This window comes from Aptenodytes patagonicus, chromosome Z (assembly GCF_965638725.1).
Source record: "Aptenodytes patagonicus chromosome Z, bAptPat1.pri.cur, whole genome shotgun sequence".
Classification (NCBI taxonomy): Eukaryota; Metazoa; Chordata; class Aves; order Sphenisciformes; family Spheniscidae; genus Aptenodytes; species Aptenodytes patagonicus.
Window position 1 is genome coordinate 30,556,761 of NC_134982.1, and position 19,443 is coordinate 30,576,203.

At 44.2% G+C, this 19,443-nt stretch overlaps 1 protein-coding gene across 8 annotated transcripts in view; it reads left to right on the top strand.

Moving 5' to 3' along the window:
• KANK1 (KN motif and ankyrin repeat domains 1) overlaps nucleotides 1-13,354 on the top strand; it is a 131,359-nt gene extending 118,005 nt beyond the window's left edge. For all 8 annotated transcript variants that reach the window (XM_076363348.1, XM_076363349.1, XM_076363346.1 and 5 more), the window contains 7 exons: nucleotides 177-386; nucleotides 2,436-2,523; nucleotides 5,331-5,550; nucleotides 8,236-8,378; nucleotides 8,912-9,112; nucleotides 11,611-11,709; nucleotides 12,361-13,354. In XM_076363348.1, coding sequence (XP_076219463.1) covers nucleotides 177-386; nucleotides 2,436-2,523; nucleotides 5,331-5,550; nucleotides 8,236-8,378; nucleotides 8,912-9,112; nucleotides 11,611-11,709; nucleotides 12,361-12,423 — 1,024 coding nt within the window. In that variant the 3' untranslated portion in view covers nucleotides 12,424-13,354. The remainder of the gene's footprint in view (nucleotides 1-176; nucleotides 387-2,435; nucleotides 2,524-5,330; nucleotides 5,551-8,235; nucleotides 8,379-8,911; nucleotides 9,113-11,610; nucleotides 11,710-12,360) is intronic.
• The last annotated feature ends 6,089 nt before the right edge of the window (nucleotides 13,355-19,443 follow it).

A 19,443-nucleotide genomic window follows, 5' to 3' on the forward strand; every position in this document is an offset into this window, starting at 1 on the left:
CACAGTGTCAGTTGGCAGTGACACTGAGTTCAGTGAGTAGAAGGGGTCTCTGGGTAGAAAACAGGAGAACTAAGCCTTTGCAAGACATTTTTCAACTTGCACCAGTGCAGGTGGGAACTGAACACTGCTGAATGGCGCTGAGCAAGCACCCCTGCCCCTGCCCATTCTCTCCCCAGGTATGAGACGACATCCAGCGACGATTCCAGCTCCGAGGAGAGCTCCTCCTCGGATTCGGAGGAGGAGTGCGATGGCCACGAGTACCCCTGCGGCCGGCACACAGAGGAGGGGCAGCCTGTGCCCTGCGCCCCGGAGGTCTGCACCGTAGGGGCAGAGAAGGACAGCCCCCCCCTGGAGTGCGAGGCCGAGGAGGTGGAAATCAGAGAGAGGTAGGCTGCTCGCCCTTTCCCATGCACCTCTGAGGGGGTCACCGCCACCTCGTTGCACAGCACGAGCCATGGGCTGTGCCCATGCTGGTGGAGAAAGTTCCAGCCCCCATCGCTGCTTGACTGCTGCCCACTTCCCTCCTCCTCGAGCTGGTAACCAGCAGTGGTTTCGTGGCAAAACAACCATGTGTGAGTGGGGAGAAGGTTTTGGAGGGTATCCTTTCCAGTGGCTGACCCCAGCAGCTTTAAATGGCCCATTTACAGTGAGACCCAGGCGGCCCCCCCCCAGCAGAGGCTCTACCAGGTCACAAATGGCACTTGTTTAGGAGCAGGCAATGCCTTGGTAACCTGGTCTGTAAAACAGTAAGTAAGCAACCAAATGAACCTTGAACCATGCACACCAGGTCAGCAGCCTGCTGGGAGCATATCTTCCATTTGCACCTTCCACAGCATCTCAGCTGTGGCTGGTACTGCTTGGTAAGATGATGGGGTACAGCAGCAAGGAGGTCATCCAACCCTGAGATCATATACTTCATATGGATCATATGCTATCATATACTTTAAGGCTGACATCATGCACTTGTTCAGCATTTCATGTCTAAGTTACTTTTCAAATTGCTGGTAATGAGCTGTGTAAGGTAGCATTTGACAGGCAAGGCATTTTTTATTTTGGCACAGGGAAAGCAGTAGTGGTGAGTTTTTACTGATTCTTGATTAGTGAATGGACAAAAGGAAGTATAAACGTAGATAGTGAAGGGATATTTTATAGATACTGGGTTTGGCAGATGTTTACAAGTGTGCTAGCTTGGAAAATTATGTAAGTGGAATAATAACAGTAAAAGAGCTAAGACAAAACTAATATGTCATGTTCCACTGGAGATATAGCTTAGCATCGAACTTATCTGTAATTATCAACTGCTAAATAAAAGAGATGCAGAAATTCATAATTAAGGGCTATTCGTAGGCCTTGGAGCTGTGAGTTCTAAAATGCTGTGAGCTTTAAAGTACCCTGAGTTTTATTTATACAGTACTGTAGCCTGTTATTTTACAGGTCGCACAAAAAGATGGGCAGTTTCTCAAAGGAGCTCTCTAATTTATATTTGCCCTAGCAAGGGGTGAGGGTGAAGAGGGGCAGCAGGACAGCTTAGATAGCCATGTGTACTTGAGGAGCATGTTCATTGCAAGCTGGCTGCCCTGGCAGTGCCCTTTGAGGGGAACCGGCAGGGCGCGTGGCCACATGACCGAGTATGGTCCATGCGATGCTGGAGCATTTCATTGCTCTAGAAGCACCAGCAGCTGGCTTGTAACCCTGGAGGGCTAAAATGCCCACCTTACACACATGAGTGTGCTAGCCTCTCCACTTTTTGGGAGAATTTTCCTGGAAAATTGCCGTTATCCTCTGTGGCGGGTTGTAGGCAGAGATGGTTGGCCACAGCCTGGCATGCCAGCTCAGCTGTTCCCTGAGTTTTGAAATTTGTGATGGAAAGGGGGCAGAAGTGAAAAAATGAAGGAGGACTGGAGAAAGAGAGTGAATTTCCAGAGTGGGTGGGATGAGAAAGTCTGGTTCTGGTGAGCGGGATAAAACGAGAGCCGGCAGGGAGGCACCGCCTGTGCCCTTTCCCACTGGTTAATTCCATTTCCGTCACAACTGCCGGCATTTCCTCTTGTTAATCAAGTAATCAAAGCACAGAGTATGTCATATATGCTCTGCAGCCGTACAGCGGTAGGTGAGAATTTCCACTAGAAGGATTGCCAAGTCTAAAGCACAGAAGTGACGCGTCGCCTGCTCTCCATTCCTGCTGCTCCTCCCGCTTACATCTGGGAAACATATTTTTCCCTCCTCATGGAGGTCTGTGACCCCAACAGCGGCTCCGCTTGCCGTGGAGGGAGTCCCCGTGGAGAAGAGCTGCCAGAGTGGCTTCTGCGTTGCAGCAGCTGATGGCTTGCCTGGAAACATTCATTGCCACATGACTTTCAGAAAGGTAAATGTTTCTATGCTGAAACATTGAGAGAAAAAATTAAGTGTGCCATGTATTCTGCTGTCTCCCTCAGATATGAACTAAGTGAAAAGATGCTTTCTGCCTGTCACCTGCTGAGGAACAACATTGATGACCCCAAGGCATTGACCAACAAAGATGTGGTAAGCAGTGCAGGGAAAAATTCTCTCTGAGCTGCAACAGAAAAATTTCAGGGAAGGATAACTTCTGGTTTTGCAGGACCAGCATCACGGTGGCTAGGCAGAAGAGGATTTCATCTTTCCTGGAAGAGTCACAAAGTGCTTTTTCTATCAGGAGACTTTTGTGCAGAGAATGTACTTGAGCTTTGTGTGCTGGGGTGTTGTCGTCCCAAGGCGCACACATAAAAATAGTAACATGAAAGTGCAGTTTCAACACATCCGTGCATTCCCGTGTTATTTTTGTAAGTGTTGCTTTAGCACTGCTGTGGACGGCTCTCAGGCCTCGCATTAACAGACTGCATGGGGTGAGGAGCCTGTTCTTCCCATGACAAAAGCTCACAGCCTGTTCTGAAACTGAACATGCTCTGCCTCCTTCTAAGCGTAGGGATACTGTTTCTGTCTTGCCTGCTGTGCTGGTAGCTTTTATCAGTGCACCAGGGAGTGAGGAGAATTCATTGTTAATACTCAGTCTCAAGAAATAAGGTTGTATTTGCTTCATATAGGAATCACCCATATGCCTCATACAGGAATTGCCTATGCTACTTTGTGAGGGCAGTCTGGAAGCAAAGGAACACTGCTTAGTGATACGAAACTGAATTTTGCATTTGTTACAGTTGTGCAGTGATGTAAAAGGCAACAATCCAGTGCCAGTCTCCTCTACCATAGAGCATCTGCAGCTTCGTAAAGACAATAATATTGTCTGTAAGACACAGACACAGATATTGTCTGTGTCCAGTTCTGACCTTTGTGGTCCAGGGAATGTTTTGAAAGGTTGTTTAATACAGTTGCGAAGGGTAGTTTTTAATCCTGTGTCGGTCCTTCACGAGTAGTTTACACATTCAAACAACAAATGCTTCAGGCCCAGCCGGAGTTGAAAGTGTCAAAAATGGCATAACCAGGTGATAATCTCTGCCTTGGAAGTGTAATTTGAATTTACATGTTTCTTTCTTGTGCTTAAAGTGTTTGCCAGCACAAGTGGTGTTTTGTATCTGGAAACTGCAAGCTAATCAGCTCTTGTTCTGTCTGTTTGCTGATAAAGAAGTCTTGTCCAAAAAGGGTAAACTTCAGTACAGCTAGGGATCTGTCTAAATTGTCCCAACCTCTTCCAACATACTCAGATCTTGTAGCTGCTGTTTACGCCAGAAAGAGCTGCGGACTGCTCCTTTTGGGATGTGATGGATTACTTGAATAAAAAAAGTGTACCATTTACTTAATAATGCGTGTCATACTGTGACTGTAAAAATAATTACTTAGTGGTATTTTGTACTCAGTAGTGCCTAAAATTAAAAAAAAAATCTATTATGACACTTTATGACCACTTTTGTGTTTCAACTCTGTATGTTCACACGGTCTCAACTCAAATGGTTGGACCTTGTAAGTTTTTATTATAGTAGTACTGATGTAGAATATTCTGTATATATGTATATGTAGTACAGATATACATGTAGTACTGACGTGCGTAGAATATTCTCCCTTCACCAGACACGGGCCCCCTCTAAAACTACTGAAACAGGTCCTCTGTGTTTTCCCTAGAGGCTAGAGAAGTGTGCTGAGTGTCTTTTCTGCAAAATTGTCCTTGAACTTACTGGCCACCTTGCAGGTGGGGGTTTATGAGAAGAGACGGAGGACATGGTGGTTCTTCCAGGTTAGAGAAGTTGTCTCAGAAGGTCGGAGCTGGCGGTGACGGCAGGAACACCCTTGGCTCACAGTTAGATCTGCTCTACCTACAGTGTTCCCAACAGACAGTTATCTGGCCTAAGAGGCTCCTACCCCTCCACCCTCAGTCCATACCAATGGGAAAGTTTATCCTGAATGTCTAACATGCATCTTCTCATTGCAGCTGAAATCCCTTACTACTACAGCTATCCATCCTGCAGGTTAAGAACAGGTTCTTTTCTCACTGCAACAGCCTTTTGCACTGTAAAAATGTTATGGTGTTCCTTTCCCCAGCCATTCTTTCAGCAGAGAATCTCCGGTCCTTCCTGTCTGTCCCATAGGTCAGATCTCCTTGACTTCTAATCGTTCTTGCTGATCACCTTTGAAACCATTTCAACTGAATCTTTCTTGTCATTCAGTGATCAGACCAGGCAAGGTAGTAGTCCAGCTGTTGCCTTCACAGTGCTAGGTGGAGAGAAGGGACTGCATCACATGCCGTGCAAGCTATAAATCTGTTTATTCACCCCAAAACAGTACTTGCCTTTTTCATTACAGTGTGATGTTGTTGGCTCAGGTTCAGCTTGTGATCATCTGTAATGCCCAGCTCTTCTCCTGCAGAACTGCTCTCCAGCCAGTTCTCCTATACTTTGTGCATTTGATAATTCATGCCTCAGGATTCGGCCTAATTGACTTAGCATGCTGTTGTTTTAAGTCCCTGAGAAATGTGCGTTCCCACTGCTCGTAGTCTTGGGTTCATCAGTGATTTATGAACTTAGTGAAGTATTTCATGGAAATGGTTACTCCAAGTCTTTTTTCTGTTCACCAGTATTTGATACCAATTAATTCTGAGGGCAATCTCATCCTAAAATTCTGTGCCCTCAGAGGTGACCCATTCCTAAAAATTAGGTGAAATGAGAGGAGGTAAACAATTGCTGTTTTAAAGAGGGGTTTAGTCAGAGGGAAAGTTTCAGTCCGTACATCTTGTTTGTGAGCTGAATACTTTCTTCCCACATTTGACTAAAAAAGGCTTCACCTCCTGCATCACTGACTTGTGGGATGGAAAATCCTTTAAATAGATTGCCCATATGTAAATTTTTCTGTCTTGGTTTTGGCAGAGGTTTTGTTTAAATACCATCCAGCACGAGTGGTTTCGTGTCTCGAGTCAGAAGTCGGCTGTCCCTGAAATGGTTGGAGACTACATAACTGCTTTTGAAGAGATTTCTCCTCCTGTCCTCAGACATATCATCAATATGGCGGATGGAAATGGAAACACAGCTCTGCATTACAGCGTCTCACATTCTAACTTTGAAATTGTAAAGCTTCTTCTGGATGCAAGTAGGTTGACTTGTTTGCATATTTTTTTAATTATTTTTGTTTTTTGCAGTCCGCATGGTGAAATTCTTGATGAGCAAGAGGTCAAGTGCAGGCTTCCTCCAGCAGCTGTTTTAACTGTCAACAGTTACGTGGTGGCTCACTTGGGTAGTCTAGAATCCTTGTTTCTAGTGCTACCTTTGGAGGTGATGGTGATGGCTCTTGAAGTTACAAAAACACTCAATTATATACAGAGTTGACCAGTGTTTGGGACAGATAGGTAGATCCCTGACTCTTGGATTGTAGTCCAAGTTCAGCAGCACCAGCCTCCAGCAGTTTTCTCTGGAGGCAGCGCAGCTGCTGCTCAGCCAAAGGTAGGGTGCTGGCGGAGGAAGATGCATTCAGGTATAAACACCCGTGTTAAACACTCAAACTAGTCTAGCTTTATCTTACTAGAGCAGTACAGAAGCTTTTTCTGGCCACCACCTTGGCACGTCTATACTGCTGTCCTGAGAAACTGGAGCAATATGGTATTCTGCTATATAGGAGCATTTCTCTGATCCATGAGCAATGTGATGATGCTTCATTTAGTTGCTTTTGTTGTTGCTTCCTTCTCTCAGTCCCCTTGCCACACACATGCAGAGAAGGTATCGGCAGAGAGGAGCCTCTAGAGCATTTGCTCTCTACCTGCGCTAAGCCAGAAGGCAGTCAGCAGAAGGTGTCACAAGTTGGATCTGGTCCCAGGCAGGATGTGATCTGTTTAAGCCTAGTTTTGCTCCCTGACTGAAGTTTCTTTCCCTAAACTAGTTATAAAACCTGTCACGGTTGTGAAGCTTAACTAGGCCAATGACATGGCTGGAGTGTAAGCCTAGCAATATTTATAAATCCAAAAGGGTAACATCAGATAAACAAGGATATTAATGATACAAATCTCAGCTTTGATAACCTAGCACGTCTGTCACTGCAAAGACTTCCTCGGCAGGAAAGTGAGCGCTTTGAAATGTCTGGTCCTGTTTGAAGGCAGCCTGTTGGGAAGAGTGACTCACAGCAGGGGAATGCGGGGAATGTCAGGAGCACAGTGAAATGCAACAGGCTGGCTCTGCAGCACGTCGGTGGGAGAAAACTGCCCCTCAGCTTCCTCTCAGGGTAGCATGAACACGGTCATCTGTTGCTAGAAGTCAGGACTGCTGTAGTTTACAGCAGTTGGTGTATTCCTATGAAGACAGCGGATTTTAACTGTAAAATCCAACAATGTGACTAGTGCCAGGTGTGTGGGAGCATACTGCACGTGCCAGCACTTGGGAGAGATTTGTGAACAGGCAAATTCCTTCAGGTTTCGGCAGTCTCCCTCTGGACCATGTCTAAATGGTCACTACAGTCAACTTTGCAATGTGGTTATATCACAGGCAGATTCTTGGTCCAAGAACTCCGTGTCTGTGTGTTTGGTGGGAAGAGCAAGTGAGACAAGAGACTCCTCTGTATCACCGTGCAGTGTTACCAAGAGGACAAATAGGAAAATAGCTCTGCTCATTAGCCGTATAGAAAAGGAGCTGAAATGTGACCTCAGGAAAAACACCTCTGCTGAAGTAGTCTAGTCAGGATAGGAGAGCATCAGTTTAATAATTATTCATTACTCAGGAAGTAATGCATGTAGCAGAGTGTCATGTTCTGTGGCTTCAGTGGCTTCCCAGAAGTTACTTCTGAAAGTAAGGTTGGGCTACTGGTTATAAGGTAGCACAGGTGATGTCTATGGAACATGAAAAAAAGTGCATTTTCTTGCTTCTGCACTTGTATTGCTTCTGCAGTGTTCTTTTCACTTAAAGGAAAAAAAGCCTTTGGCAATAAATCTGAAGAATTTCTTGAAACATTTTTGCTTGTTAAGATATCTGTGGTGTAATTTAACCCCAAGTCTAGAGATACTGTTTATGTAAGTCTGAGTCCTTGCTTTCCAATACGATGAGCACACTGAAAGCCCTGCTGCCTGGTAAACTAATAAGCCCTGCTGGATTTCTGCAGAATTTTAGGAACAGAGACAGACTGAACGCTAGACTTGAACGAAAAGGAGAACTCTTGTCAGCTGCTGGCACTAGTCAGAGGACTTGACTGTATTTGTTCCCAGAGTACTTTTGTTCACAGCCAAATACTCTGTAGAGCTGGAAACAGTCTTTAATTGAAAGGTTTTTTCTGCAGCTCCAAAACATGTCAAAGTACACTTGCAGATCTTTAAAATAACGCCAATTACAGGAAAATGTTTGTGCTGACGAGAAACAGCTTTTCCACTGACCATGTTGCTGGGCCATTTTTGTTTTGCAGTGCGGATCCCCTCAGGAGAGGAGCTTAGACTCTCTTGGTGGTATTCCTGGGGTTTGGACCCATGACCCTGATGGTCATGTCAAATTTCAGACCACTTGCTTTTACAAAAGAAGAAAAACGCACAAAGAAGGCCCTAAATGATGACATATAAAATGGCTTTGTGCTCTTCCTTGTGTTGCACGCATAGTAGAAGAGAATCCTTTTCTTTCTCAGTCTCAAGAGCACCCCTGTTTATTTTTTTTCTTCTCCACTTTCCCTTGAATTGCTTCCATTATGAGAGCAATTGCTGCCTTTTCTTTTTATAGGCTGCTCTACTAACAGTTTATTCAGTTCATTAGCACAATTGCTGCTTTTTGGGTTCCTGCTTTCCAAAGAAATTATCTCATCCCTCTGCAGATGTCTGTAACGTAAATCATCAGAACAAGGCCGGCTATACCCCCATCATGCTTGCTGCGCTCGCAGCTGTGGAAGCAGAGAAGGACATGAGGATAGTGGAGGAACTGTTCAGCTGCGGGGACGTGAATGCTAAAGCCAGCCAGGTCAGTCAAATGGTTCACGAGAACTGTTCCTACTCCTGAGGCTTTTTATCTTTCCTTCCACGCTCCCATCCCTGCTCCATTGGTTCAGCTTTTGAACTCGTTCACTCTCACCCTCTGCGGTCTTTGATGTTTGTGTATATGTTTTTGATTGCTGTATACAAAATGGAGCCGTGGAAGAACAGTTGAGCCTCAGGTCTGGATCTCTTCTAAAAATTTAAGATTGAATATTATATGAAAGAACCATTACTGAATTTTAGGAGGCATTTACAAAATCTGCACCATTTAATTCCTTCGAAGGAGCTCCAGATGTCTGGAAATAGATCCAATATCTTTCTTTAATAAATAGCTATGTGAATGTGGGATATATTATGCATAAAAGGTATTTAAATAACGGCAAGCAAAGCCTTGAGAGTGCTGTATAAAATAACAATCTTTACCTTCCCTCAGAAGAAGCACAGTGCCGAAAAAAATAAGTGTGCATGCTTTGTCACTGATTGTGTGGTGATTAAGGTTTTCCTCTTCTTTCCATGCAGGCTGGTCAGACCGCGCTGATGCTAGCTGTGAGTCATGGGCGGATAGACATGGTTAAAGCTTTACTGGCCTGTGGTGCAGACGTCAATATCCAAGACGATGAGGGGTCTACAGCTCTGATGTGTGCTAGTGAACACGGACATGTAGAGATTGTCAAACTTCTGCTGGCTCAGCCTGGGTGTAATGGCACCCTGGAGGACAATGTGAGTTGCCTTTCCAGATAATGTTTCATCAGATAGCTTCTCCACTCTGGAATGTTTTTCTAATTCAGTTTTTTTGATGCAGTGAAGAGCTGCTGAAATCTACTTATGTGAATCTCTGACTCACAGCGCCAGAGTACCAAATGCATGAATCCTCTGCTCAGTGGTAGCAAGTGCTGTGATTATTTGGCTAGTATCTCTGCTTTTCTAACAGACCTACCCAGTAGCTATTTTTGTGGTTAGCTGTAGGTGTGCAGTGGTCAGAAGAGATAAACCATTTGCTAGCTCATGGTAAAACATCTTCCCTCCTCACATTCCTCCCTCTTTTCCCAGGAGTCTTCCAGTTTTCAGTTAGGACCTTATCTGGTGGCCTTGCTGTGTTGATTTCTGTGGCCATGGCAGACATTAGCCCTACAGTTCTCTTCACAGGATTTTCACACAGTATCTACACTGTGACTTTCGAGAGTACAGGTTTGGTCTCAGTCATGAAGCTACATTGTCCTGACAATAAACAGATACAGGCTTTGACTTCAGTGCCAAGTGAGACACTTACCTATTTCTTGTTTGCAAGGATCATTGCAGCCTACACTGTCAGCAGACAATTTGATCTGTAGACTTCTCAAGCTTGAAAATGTCAACTTAGCTGGTTTCTTGCCAGTACTGTGTTCTCGTTAACAACATCACTTCTTGGGAACGTTTCCATTCTTCCTATTGCCTTCACCCACTGAGCACTGAAATGGAGCCTGGGATTGGGATTTGGGAGGGCAGTGAGTGGTTATTTGTTGAAGCTGTTGCAGAAAGGCAGAGACATCATTTCTGTTGATTCACGCACCTGCTGCAGGAGCCGGCTCAGTTGCCCAATGGTGCCAGCGGTGTGTAACAGCTGGCCTGAGGGGAAAATGTAAGAAGGCCTCAGTGTAACAAACCCTTTTGGGGGCAATCTAGGTTACTGCAGCCTGGATGCTGTTAGCACCATTAATCACCAAGTCAATAATTAAAGTCTTTATGGGGACATGACACTTAACTGCTCCTGTAGGCTGTTTGATACTGTTTCCCAAGCACAGCTTCTCTGCTGCTTATTCATTTTATAACAGGTTTGTCTGTGCTGAGAGATTATGAGATTTTTAGCGTTCCCCTACCTATTCTGAATGTGACAGTGATGCTTTTCCAGTCAGCATGATCAGTAGTAAGCTGAGCTTCATCCTACTGATGTGTGCCACTCTGACAGTGATTCAGCATCTCGCTTTAAGAGCTTGGCTTTTCCTGGTGTTGACTGTGGAGTATTTGTTGTGCTTTGTACTGCATTGTATTGCACGGTAGTGGACAGCTCTTCTAGCTCCCTGTCTGCTCAGGACAATTAGATTTATGTATAATCGCTCCCTGTAGTCTCATAAGAAGACTTTCCACTTGGATGCTGTCCATCGTGTCCCATGCTGGAAAAAGGGTTTACAGTTTCCTTGAACTGCTGCTGACCTCTCTAATAGCAGTGGTACGGCAGTGGCTGGAAAATGTGCTCCATTCAGAGAGCCAACATAAGAGGTGATCCCTATGAGAGGGCATATCAAATACTAGCATTATTGTGGAAACTTCTGTGCACAAGACCAGCAAGCCACTGTGAGATTTGTGCCGAGGTTGTAGCTGCCTGCCTTGTAATTTAAACACCATTGGAGAGCAGGGGGTTGTAGCCATATGATGCACCAATTTCAGGAAGGGAAGGAAGCAGGGAAGGCAGAGTTGGGGATGTGGCAGCTTTGTACAAGTGTGCCCCTCTTGACAGCTCAGAGGTTCACATCACAGGTTGTCTGACATCATCTTCTTCCTGGACCAAATATGGTCTAAAGAGAAACCAGCAGGTCAATATATTACCCTTTAGGCAAAAGCAGTCTTTGCTTCTAGCAGCCTCAACAACTATGGTTTCTGAAAGCAGTATCTTCTGAGAAACGGAGGTGACAGTATTTGACCAGGAAAGTCCATTTGTTTGTAGTTAGACTTCCATCAAGGAGCATTTATAATTATGAATACAACCGCTCTTAGTGTTAATGGGAGCTATAACACAACAATTATCATTATAATACAGCAATTATAATGATATTTGATTACCATTTATCCCTCCCTTACCTTTTCTTCTACTCCTCACTGACTTTGTAGTTTCTCTCAGACAGACCAATCTTGTGAAATCACTGGTCTTACACAGCACTACATGTAATGTTATTGTGATAATGGCGTGCTCATTCTTCCTCAGCAATAACCGAGACTCCTCATTGAGAGAAGTTATGAGGCCTCTGACAATTGGACTGCCTCATAAAACAGCAGTGCAAGGCTTATTGTCACTTAATTATAATAAAAGAAATTAAACAAGACTCTAAATTAACCCAACTGTCTCTCTGAGCAGTGGGGCCTCCGCTTCGTAACTTCCCTTCTCAGTGGGCTGATGGGGCTTTTAAGAGATCTGTTTATGCACACAAGCACTAATTCTCTTATTTCTTCCTTTCTCCTCTCAGGACGGCAGCACAGCACTTTCAATAGCCCTGGAAGCCGGACATAAGGACATAGCGGTTCTCCTCTATGCGCATGTCAACTTTTCCAAAACCCAGTCACCGGTTAGTACACAATCTCCTGCAGTTTACGTTTTAACTTGCTGCTCCTGAAGTATAGTAATATAGTAAAAGATAAACAAAAAATGACACCACCACCCTGGCAGCTATACAGCCGTACAGCACATGAATTTTCAACTTTATTCACAGGATAACTTTTTTATGCTGGTAAGTGAAATGTACATTTTTAAATACAGGTTGTCTGCAGAATGCTGAACCCTGGCTGAAGGATACCTCCTCCTCCCTTTTATCTGGGGGTGAAGATAGCACACTGGCAAGGTTCACTGACTCTGGCTAGTGCGCAGAGGTGCTGTTGCATCATTGTAATGCTAGTTATTGAGCTGGTCACCAAAACACAGGTGCTTCTGGAGTTACAGGTCCTATGTACTCTGGCAAATATCCACCTGCTCTCCGAGCCCCGACTCACCCTCCTGATAAACTGCTGCTAAACGTTTCACTGTCCAAACAACATGCGCTCTCAGTTAGTAGGCTGTATGATAGCTGGCACTGATCTTCCTAAAATGAGAAAAAAAAAAAGAAAGATTAATCTGTGCAATTAAAGGCAAGGGATTGAACAGAGTGTTTGAGAGTGCTGTGTTCTCATTCGGCTGGCTGGAATAATTTTCCTTTGATTAATTGTTCTTTCCTCTTTTCTAGGGCACTCCTAGGCTTAGCAGAAAGTCATCTCCTGGTCCCACCCACAGAGCCACGTTTGAGTAGTAGTGCATGAATATCTGTAAAAATCTCTATTGCCATCTTTAAGCTGCTAAATGTTACTGTTTTACTGAGACAGATACTGAATGTAATTGTCTTGTGCCTGAACTCACCAGCAAAGTGAAAGCAGAGATCTAGTGCTAAAGATAGAAAACTGTAAACTTGAAGCAAGCATATAGTTAAGTAGTGCTAAGCTGAGAACCTTAGCCAGAACTGTTCTTTTGCTCACCTACTCGTCTTTCCGTACACTGGCATACATCCTGTTTTTCTTTGCTATAGATTATCCTTTCCCATGTTATGTGCAGCCTAAGACTTCTAAAGCTATCCATGCAGGGGTGTCCCGGTGGCTTGTTTTTAATCATTCTAAAACATATTTACTGCGCTTAGACTTTTATCACAGTAACCTTTTCATAAATTTCATTCCAACATTATTTTGATGTTTTTAATTACTTTGAAATTCAGAAGTTGCAGTTGCTTATATAGTCAGCTCCGTGGATCTTGAGCTGGTGGGTGAGTGGGTAGGTATTGGGGATAGAGCCTCTCGTCAGGTCTGAAGTTCACTAAGTAAGTTGTTGCTAATTGGGGATAATGTATAACTTTTTATATGAAAGATACTAGTGTCTATAAAATTAACTCGCACAGTATTTTCAACATTTTATATTCCTTAATAATTAAAAACTACATGAAGAATTACATGTCCTGTTACCATATTTTTATTAACTGTGTCAGTCTATAAGCTCCATAAATGTTTATTGGAGAGTAAAATTAGAGGTACCAATTGTATATTCCCCTTGAGTGGAATTGAGCGTAGTTCTCGGTGCATATTTATGGAATGCTATTACCTTGTCACATTCACTTTAGTCATGTGTATTGAAATGTTTGAAGTGCCTTAGACTCTTGCCATATTTTCAGAATAAAATTTCATTATGCTATTTTACTCCTCCCTTGTTTTACGTGTGATTTGTCATCATCCAGATACGCTGCAGATTACAACTGCAGAGGCAAAACAGGATAGGTTGGTAAGTCAAGGCAGGGAGGACAGGATAGCTCAGCGCTTGGGGGGTTGCTGATGCAAATAGTATCAGTGTCCAAACTAGCTTTTTCCTGCTGACTGGCAGAGTAAAAAGCTTTGCCCAAGATGATCTGCCTTCGCTGGTGTTGCACTTGCTGCGAAGGTTGGACCCTTTGCTGTTAGGGAGAGAAGTGGCCTCTCTCTCGGCCATGTGCATCATCACAGGGAGGCACTGAAGGATGGTATTCAAGCAGTTTGACCTAGCTCTCTGCAAAGTATTTACCAACTGAAATAAAAGCCTTTGAGCTTTATCTTCCAAACAATCCTGGCAGCTTGGTGAAGGGGATGCTTTTTAGATGGCACTGGAGGAAGTCCTAAGCTAGTGCCTCCCTATCCTTGTCAGTTCAGACCTACCTGATGAGACAGATACACACACTTCACGGGACGTATACGCTTCTGTTCCTCTGTGTCCTTCCTCCTTCCCTCCCTAAGTCCTTATCAAACAGCTTTTCCTACATAGTCCCTTTGAAATAGGGACCCACTGAAGCCATCTTCATTCCACTTGGCCTACATGGGCTTGGTGGCTTGGACTGCATGAAGTTTCTGTGAGTTCTGTCATAGCTGGTTTGGTCCAGCTCTGCAGGTACTGCATGGTACCAGTGCCAGGCTGGTATCCCAGTGCTAGGGAGTGGCCCCTGGGCAAAGGCCAGGTGAAGTCTCTGTGCTGGGGGGTGCATGTCTTAACATTGCAGTTCCAAACATGCCCCCCCACACCTTGAGGTCAGTTTTTACTATCACACACCTCTGGCCAACTTTTCTTCTCGGTCTTCACTTAGCATCTAATTTTGTGTGGATGCTGTCTCACCTGACATGCTCCTACCTGCTAGTTAAAGAGGTATGTCACCAGCTTGTCAAATTACTATGAAAATAAGGTCTTTCTTCTGACACCAGACTGACAAATGGCGGCAGCAGCTGTAAAAAATTAAACAGGAAAAAAATGCCCCTCACTTTGCCAGCCGTGCTCAGTCAGAGGCAGTGGGTCCGGGCTGTCCTGTGTAGGAGAGAGCAGACCTGCGCCCCACAAGTGCATCCACCTGATGACCTGGGACCTGGTCACATGCAGTGCATGGGACCAGCGCAGGCTTCCCAATAAATTCCTTGTTCACTTAGGAGCCAGGTGGGTTTCTCATTCAGCAGAATTAGTACAAGCTGGATCTCCCCACCTAGGGCATGGCAAGAGTGGCTTTTGTTTCATTTTCAGACCTGTTGATCTGCCACCTCTCGCCACAGTTCGAACAACTGGAAAGCAAAGTCAAGATAATCTATTCTTGTCTTTATGAGATTAAAACACACACGGTGCTGGAGTTAAACAAATCAAGCTGATGAAGCTGAGAAAAAGGATGACTGCTTTGATCTCTCTCCAGAACTTGTTCTAATTTTACAGAAAATCCAGTTCACTTATTTATACATGCTTGCCTGTACCTAATGGATTAAATTCTTGTATAGTGGAGAGACATTTTATTGCCAGGACAGAATTTGGACCAGGGATAGGTTTCTACTTTCAGTTTTACCGAGAATATGATTTTTATTTAGTGCTGGTTTGACCAAAAACAGTCTAGTGCTTTCTTAAGGAAGTTAGTAATCATACCTTTAACTCTGGCCTATATCTCATGACAGTGGTTTTAGGTAGTCCTGTGAGAAGCAGGGGGTTGTACTTGATGATCCTTATGGGTCCCTTCTATGGAGATACTCTGACTCTGTGACAGCAGTTTTAAAGCCTGTAGATTATGCGCCAAAATCTGACTTTGTTAAAGAGTATGCTGAGCCGTCTGATAATGTCCTCTTCAGTAGTGCCACTGTATTGCTGTAGGAGATATCTTAATTAGTAACATGTCCAATATATCTATGCCCCAAATTTTAAACAATGATCTTTGTTGCTGCACTACTACCTTGCTACTGTGCCTCATTTGCACACACGCATATTTGTACATACTGTAACCTGAGGCTAAAAAAAAATAAAATTGAAACGCCTGTGAATTTAGCTTTTCAGAGCAGAGGGCCATGACTTATTTTCTGGGTTGGCACAGGTCCCTGTCTCTCCCTCCACAAATCAATGGGAGTCCTGGGCACGATGGGATTCCTGGGCACGCAACTATCGTAGAAGGGTTTAAAAAAACTGGTCCAGTGGTTTAGGTGACTAATGACACAGGGAGAGTCACCAAATGTACTTTAATACTTTTTTTTTAATCTGGAAAAAAGCATAGGAATAGCAATGCAGAAATAAACATTCCTTCCTCCCCCCCCCCCCCCCAAAGAATTGGTATATCAGAAACCAGCACATTAGGGGTTAAAATTTTCTAAGTGATTGCATTGCTTTCTAATGGCCTTGACTGGCAGAAGTCTGGGGAGGAATCTGACCCTTCCAACAGCATGCAAGAGTCAGGTTATGCAACTCAGAGTTCCTGGATTAATTTAGGTGCCATTTTCCCGGTAAGCAAAAGGGTTGACCAAGAATTGGCCTCCTAGAGCTTTAGAAAATGTTAGATGAAGCTGTGGACTTGGCATTTCTGTGCAATGTTCAGTTTCTTCCCAAAAGCTCATTGTCTTGGGTTAAAATGCCTTGTAAAGCAGAATGTCCCCAGTTTTAGCTGTATGGTGAAGTAGGCCATTGTGGTATACCATGTCAGGAAGATTGCCAAAAGCAACCAAAACTTTGGATGTGTTGGTGGATATAGGTGAAAAGTACAGAATAAACTGACTATTTTACCGAAGTCAGCAAATGTCATTTCTGGCCTAAAATCCTATTAGGGGACACTTAATGGATTGAGCAGTTAAAAAAAAAAAGGAAAGAAAAGAAAAGAAGAAAGAATAATTACTTCCCTTAGCATTTTGTTCTCTTGGATGGCCCTCCTGTCTCTAAGAGGTTGACACCTGAAGCAGTTCGTACTGTGAAAGTCAGGCCCTTCCCCAGGAAATAGTTAAGAGGTTCCGAAAAGCATATGTATCCACTGATGCCCTCTGCAAGCCAAGTTTAATTCCACCTGCTAATGCTGGATAGCATTTATCACAGGTGCTGGGATTAAGGGGTTTACCATGCATACCAGCTCTGAACTGAGCTCCCCCTACACACTCTCCCTGGCATTTGTTTTTCAGTTCACATCAGACTCTCAGTATATCCAAGCATGATGTTGTCATCACCTTTGAACTCCGACTGTCAGTGAATATATAAAAGCTCTGGCACTTTTTCAAGACTGTAAAATACATCACTGTCTTTTTCCAGTTATACTGTCATACATTAAGTGAAGCTGCCACTTATAATCACCCTAAGAGGTAAAAGGCGAGGTTACTGGTACCGAGTTTTAAAATTATGGAAATTAGCCAATACAATATTGATCTAAATGCAATGACTGAAGAAGGCATTTTTGCAAGATGTACTTTCAGAGGTTTTATCTTCTTGATACAGCTGGAAGAACTCATGTTATTCTAGAAATAGCTTTTATGTCTGTTTCTCCTGGCGTCTCATACTTTTGGCTGAGAAGTCTGGCTGCTCTGGGTCCAGTTCAGCCATGGTGTGAGTAATGCAAAGCTTGGCATCGATCCCTGACACAGAGGACTGGCTCTGTTTGCTGGGATGGAAGCGTCCCAAAGGCTACAGACGTCCTCCTGCCTTTGAAAGGGAGCAGCAGAGCTGGCCGAAACAGCATTCACGCTCTTACTGCAGCTGTGAGCAGCCCTCCTCACTGGGCTCTGTGTTTGCATGCAGGTCTGTAGAGTTCATCCCTTCCTGCTCTTGTGCCTGCATCCAGGTCCGTTGAACGAAAGCTCAACTACGAGCATTTCCTCGCTAAAAAGAGAGGCTTTCAGATGTTCAGTTCACATGGGGATGCTTGGGCCTGCCTCTGAGAGCCTGACTTGGGACAAGGGACAGAGGTAGGAGGTCAAGGAGCCATGCTGGAAAACACGCAAGGAGGATTTTATATTAAACACTCTTAGAAATGGCCACAATGAGATTGGAGGAAAGGGGTACCCAGGTTCAGGTTTGTTTCATATTTCAGTTGGGAACTGTGATAGTACTAGCCTTCACTACTCACAGCCTAATGCAATGCCTAGGAAAGTCAATTAAAAAATTCCTGCCTGTTTCACTTCACTTTGGCTGTTCTGTCTCTGTGCATGCATATGCTGAACAGAAGTGCTTGGTTAGAGCTGAGCTACCTGATTGCTGTCTTTTTCCACCAGTTGCTCCACTTTGTTTGTTTGGTATGACTTCATCCAACATATCAGTACCTCATCTCTTCTCAACAAGTACCCCTGGAGAGCGAAGTGCTGTTAAGGCACTGCAGAACTGCATGCTACTTGCAAGAATATTTGGGAACCTCTGTATAAGATACTATGCAGGAAATACTATACAAATTTTTTTTGCAAAGATGATTGTAACAACTTCTTAAAGTTGGTTGTAAAACAGCACGTCTGTTTTCCTGCCAGGTTTTTAGGCAATGGGAACAAGGCACGTGAGTAAATCATGCCTAAAGTAGTACTGCCTTACGGCTGTATACATAGATTGATCAATATATCAGACGGTTCTTTATTATAGGTGATTAATGAATTCAGTGCCTCAAAACCTCTGTTGTAACTACCATAAGGAACCTCTGCTTCCTTAATGATATGCTCTTTCAGCTTTTCCTGCTAAAAGAAAAAGTTAAGCATGTTTCCTCACACCCATGCACCCACCCCATGATGATCCTTGAAGAGATCTCAGGAATGAGATGATCAGGGAAAATGGGAGCCTTCAGGCAGTTGGTACCTGCCATGAGCGCTTCAGCTGGAGCCTTAAAGGGGGTGGCGGGGAGCACGGGAGACAAGCTTGATGGACCTTTTTTTCCCCCTCTATCATTTTACCCACCTGTGCTTTGTTCCTTTGCCCTGTGCCACTTGGCGAGTGGTGGTCTTTGCGCTTGGCCACTTCTCATTGGGAACCACATCTGTGCATTTCCTGTTTGGTTAGCCAACACAGCCAGCACCAGCAAAGATTTTAAATAATTCTTGCCTTTTAAATAATTCTTGCTATACAAAACTGCCCTTCAAAGACTTCTACAGTAGAGACCTGTAAATAAGGGCATCATTATACCCTTTTATATTATTATTATTATAGACTGTTATTAAATACATTCAGCCATGAATAGCAGAAGTCAATCTCCACATCCTCTAAACACCACTACAGCCGTTTGCAGAATTATCACTTAGATAACATAAGGGCTAACATTTTTTCAAAGCAGCGCTCGTGCTTTTGTGTGATTTGTAAGTGCTGATCTGAATGGAAGTAGCAAGAGATATTTCTAGAAGATACACTGGTAATTTTTTCCTTCAGCTTTTCACTTAATGGCTTTAGCCACTGTTGCAGAAACAGCCCTTGCTGCATCCTCCTTAAGAGCTTTGGCTAGCCACAGAGTTGAAAAGGGTAGCTAATGCTCCCCCAGTAATACTGTCCTTCCTCACCCAGCCACATTAACTTCATTGAGATGAAGATACGCCATTTCTTTTGCATGCCATGGCGAAGAGGCAGATTAATAAAGATCCTTCTCTACTTCCTGGCCATGGTATCACACCTTTCTCTGAGGCATGAAAAGGCACCTGCTGCCTCTGGCAGTCATCCTGCAGTGCCCCTGCATTGCTCTTGGGCATTTTCTGGGGCCAGAAGAGCAACTTTTCTCCAGTCCCAGGGGTGAGTGAGACTTAGAGCCAGCCAGTTACAACCCCTTGGTACTGCAGAGGTGTGAGGAGGCAGGCGCTGGCCCAGGAAATGGCTCCCCACCACCACCCCCATGCACTCGTTCTTGCAAATTTATCATGAGAATTTTCCAGTCCAACCACATATATCTGCTCAGAGGCCCTTTATTGTGGTGGTTTAATCTGCATCACTAGCCTAGCAGGAGGAGCAAGAAGCATGTTAATGCCTTCTGCAGTGGCTGCTGATTTGGGAGGAGTGTGAGCAGAACAGCTGTACAAAGACATTGAGA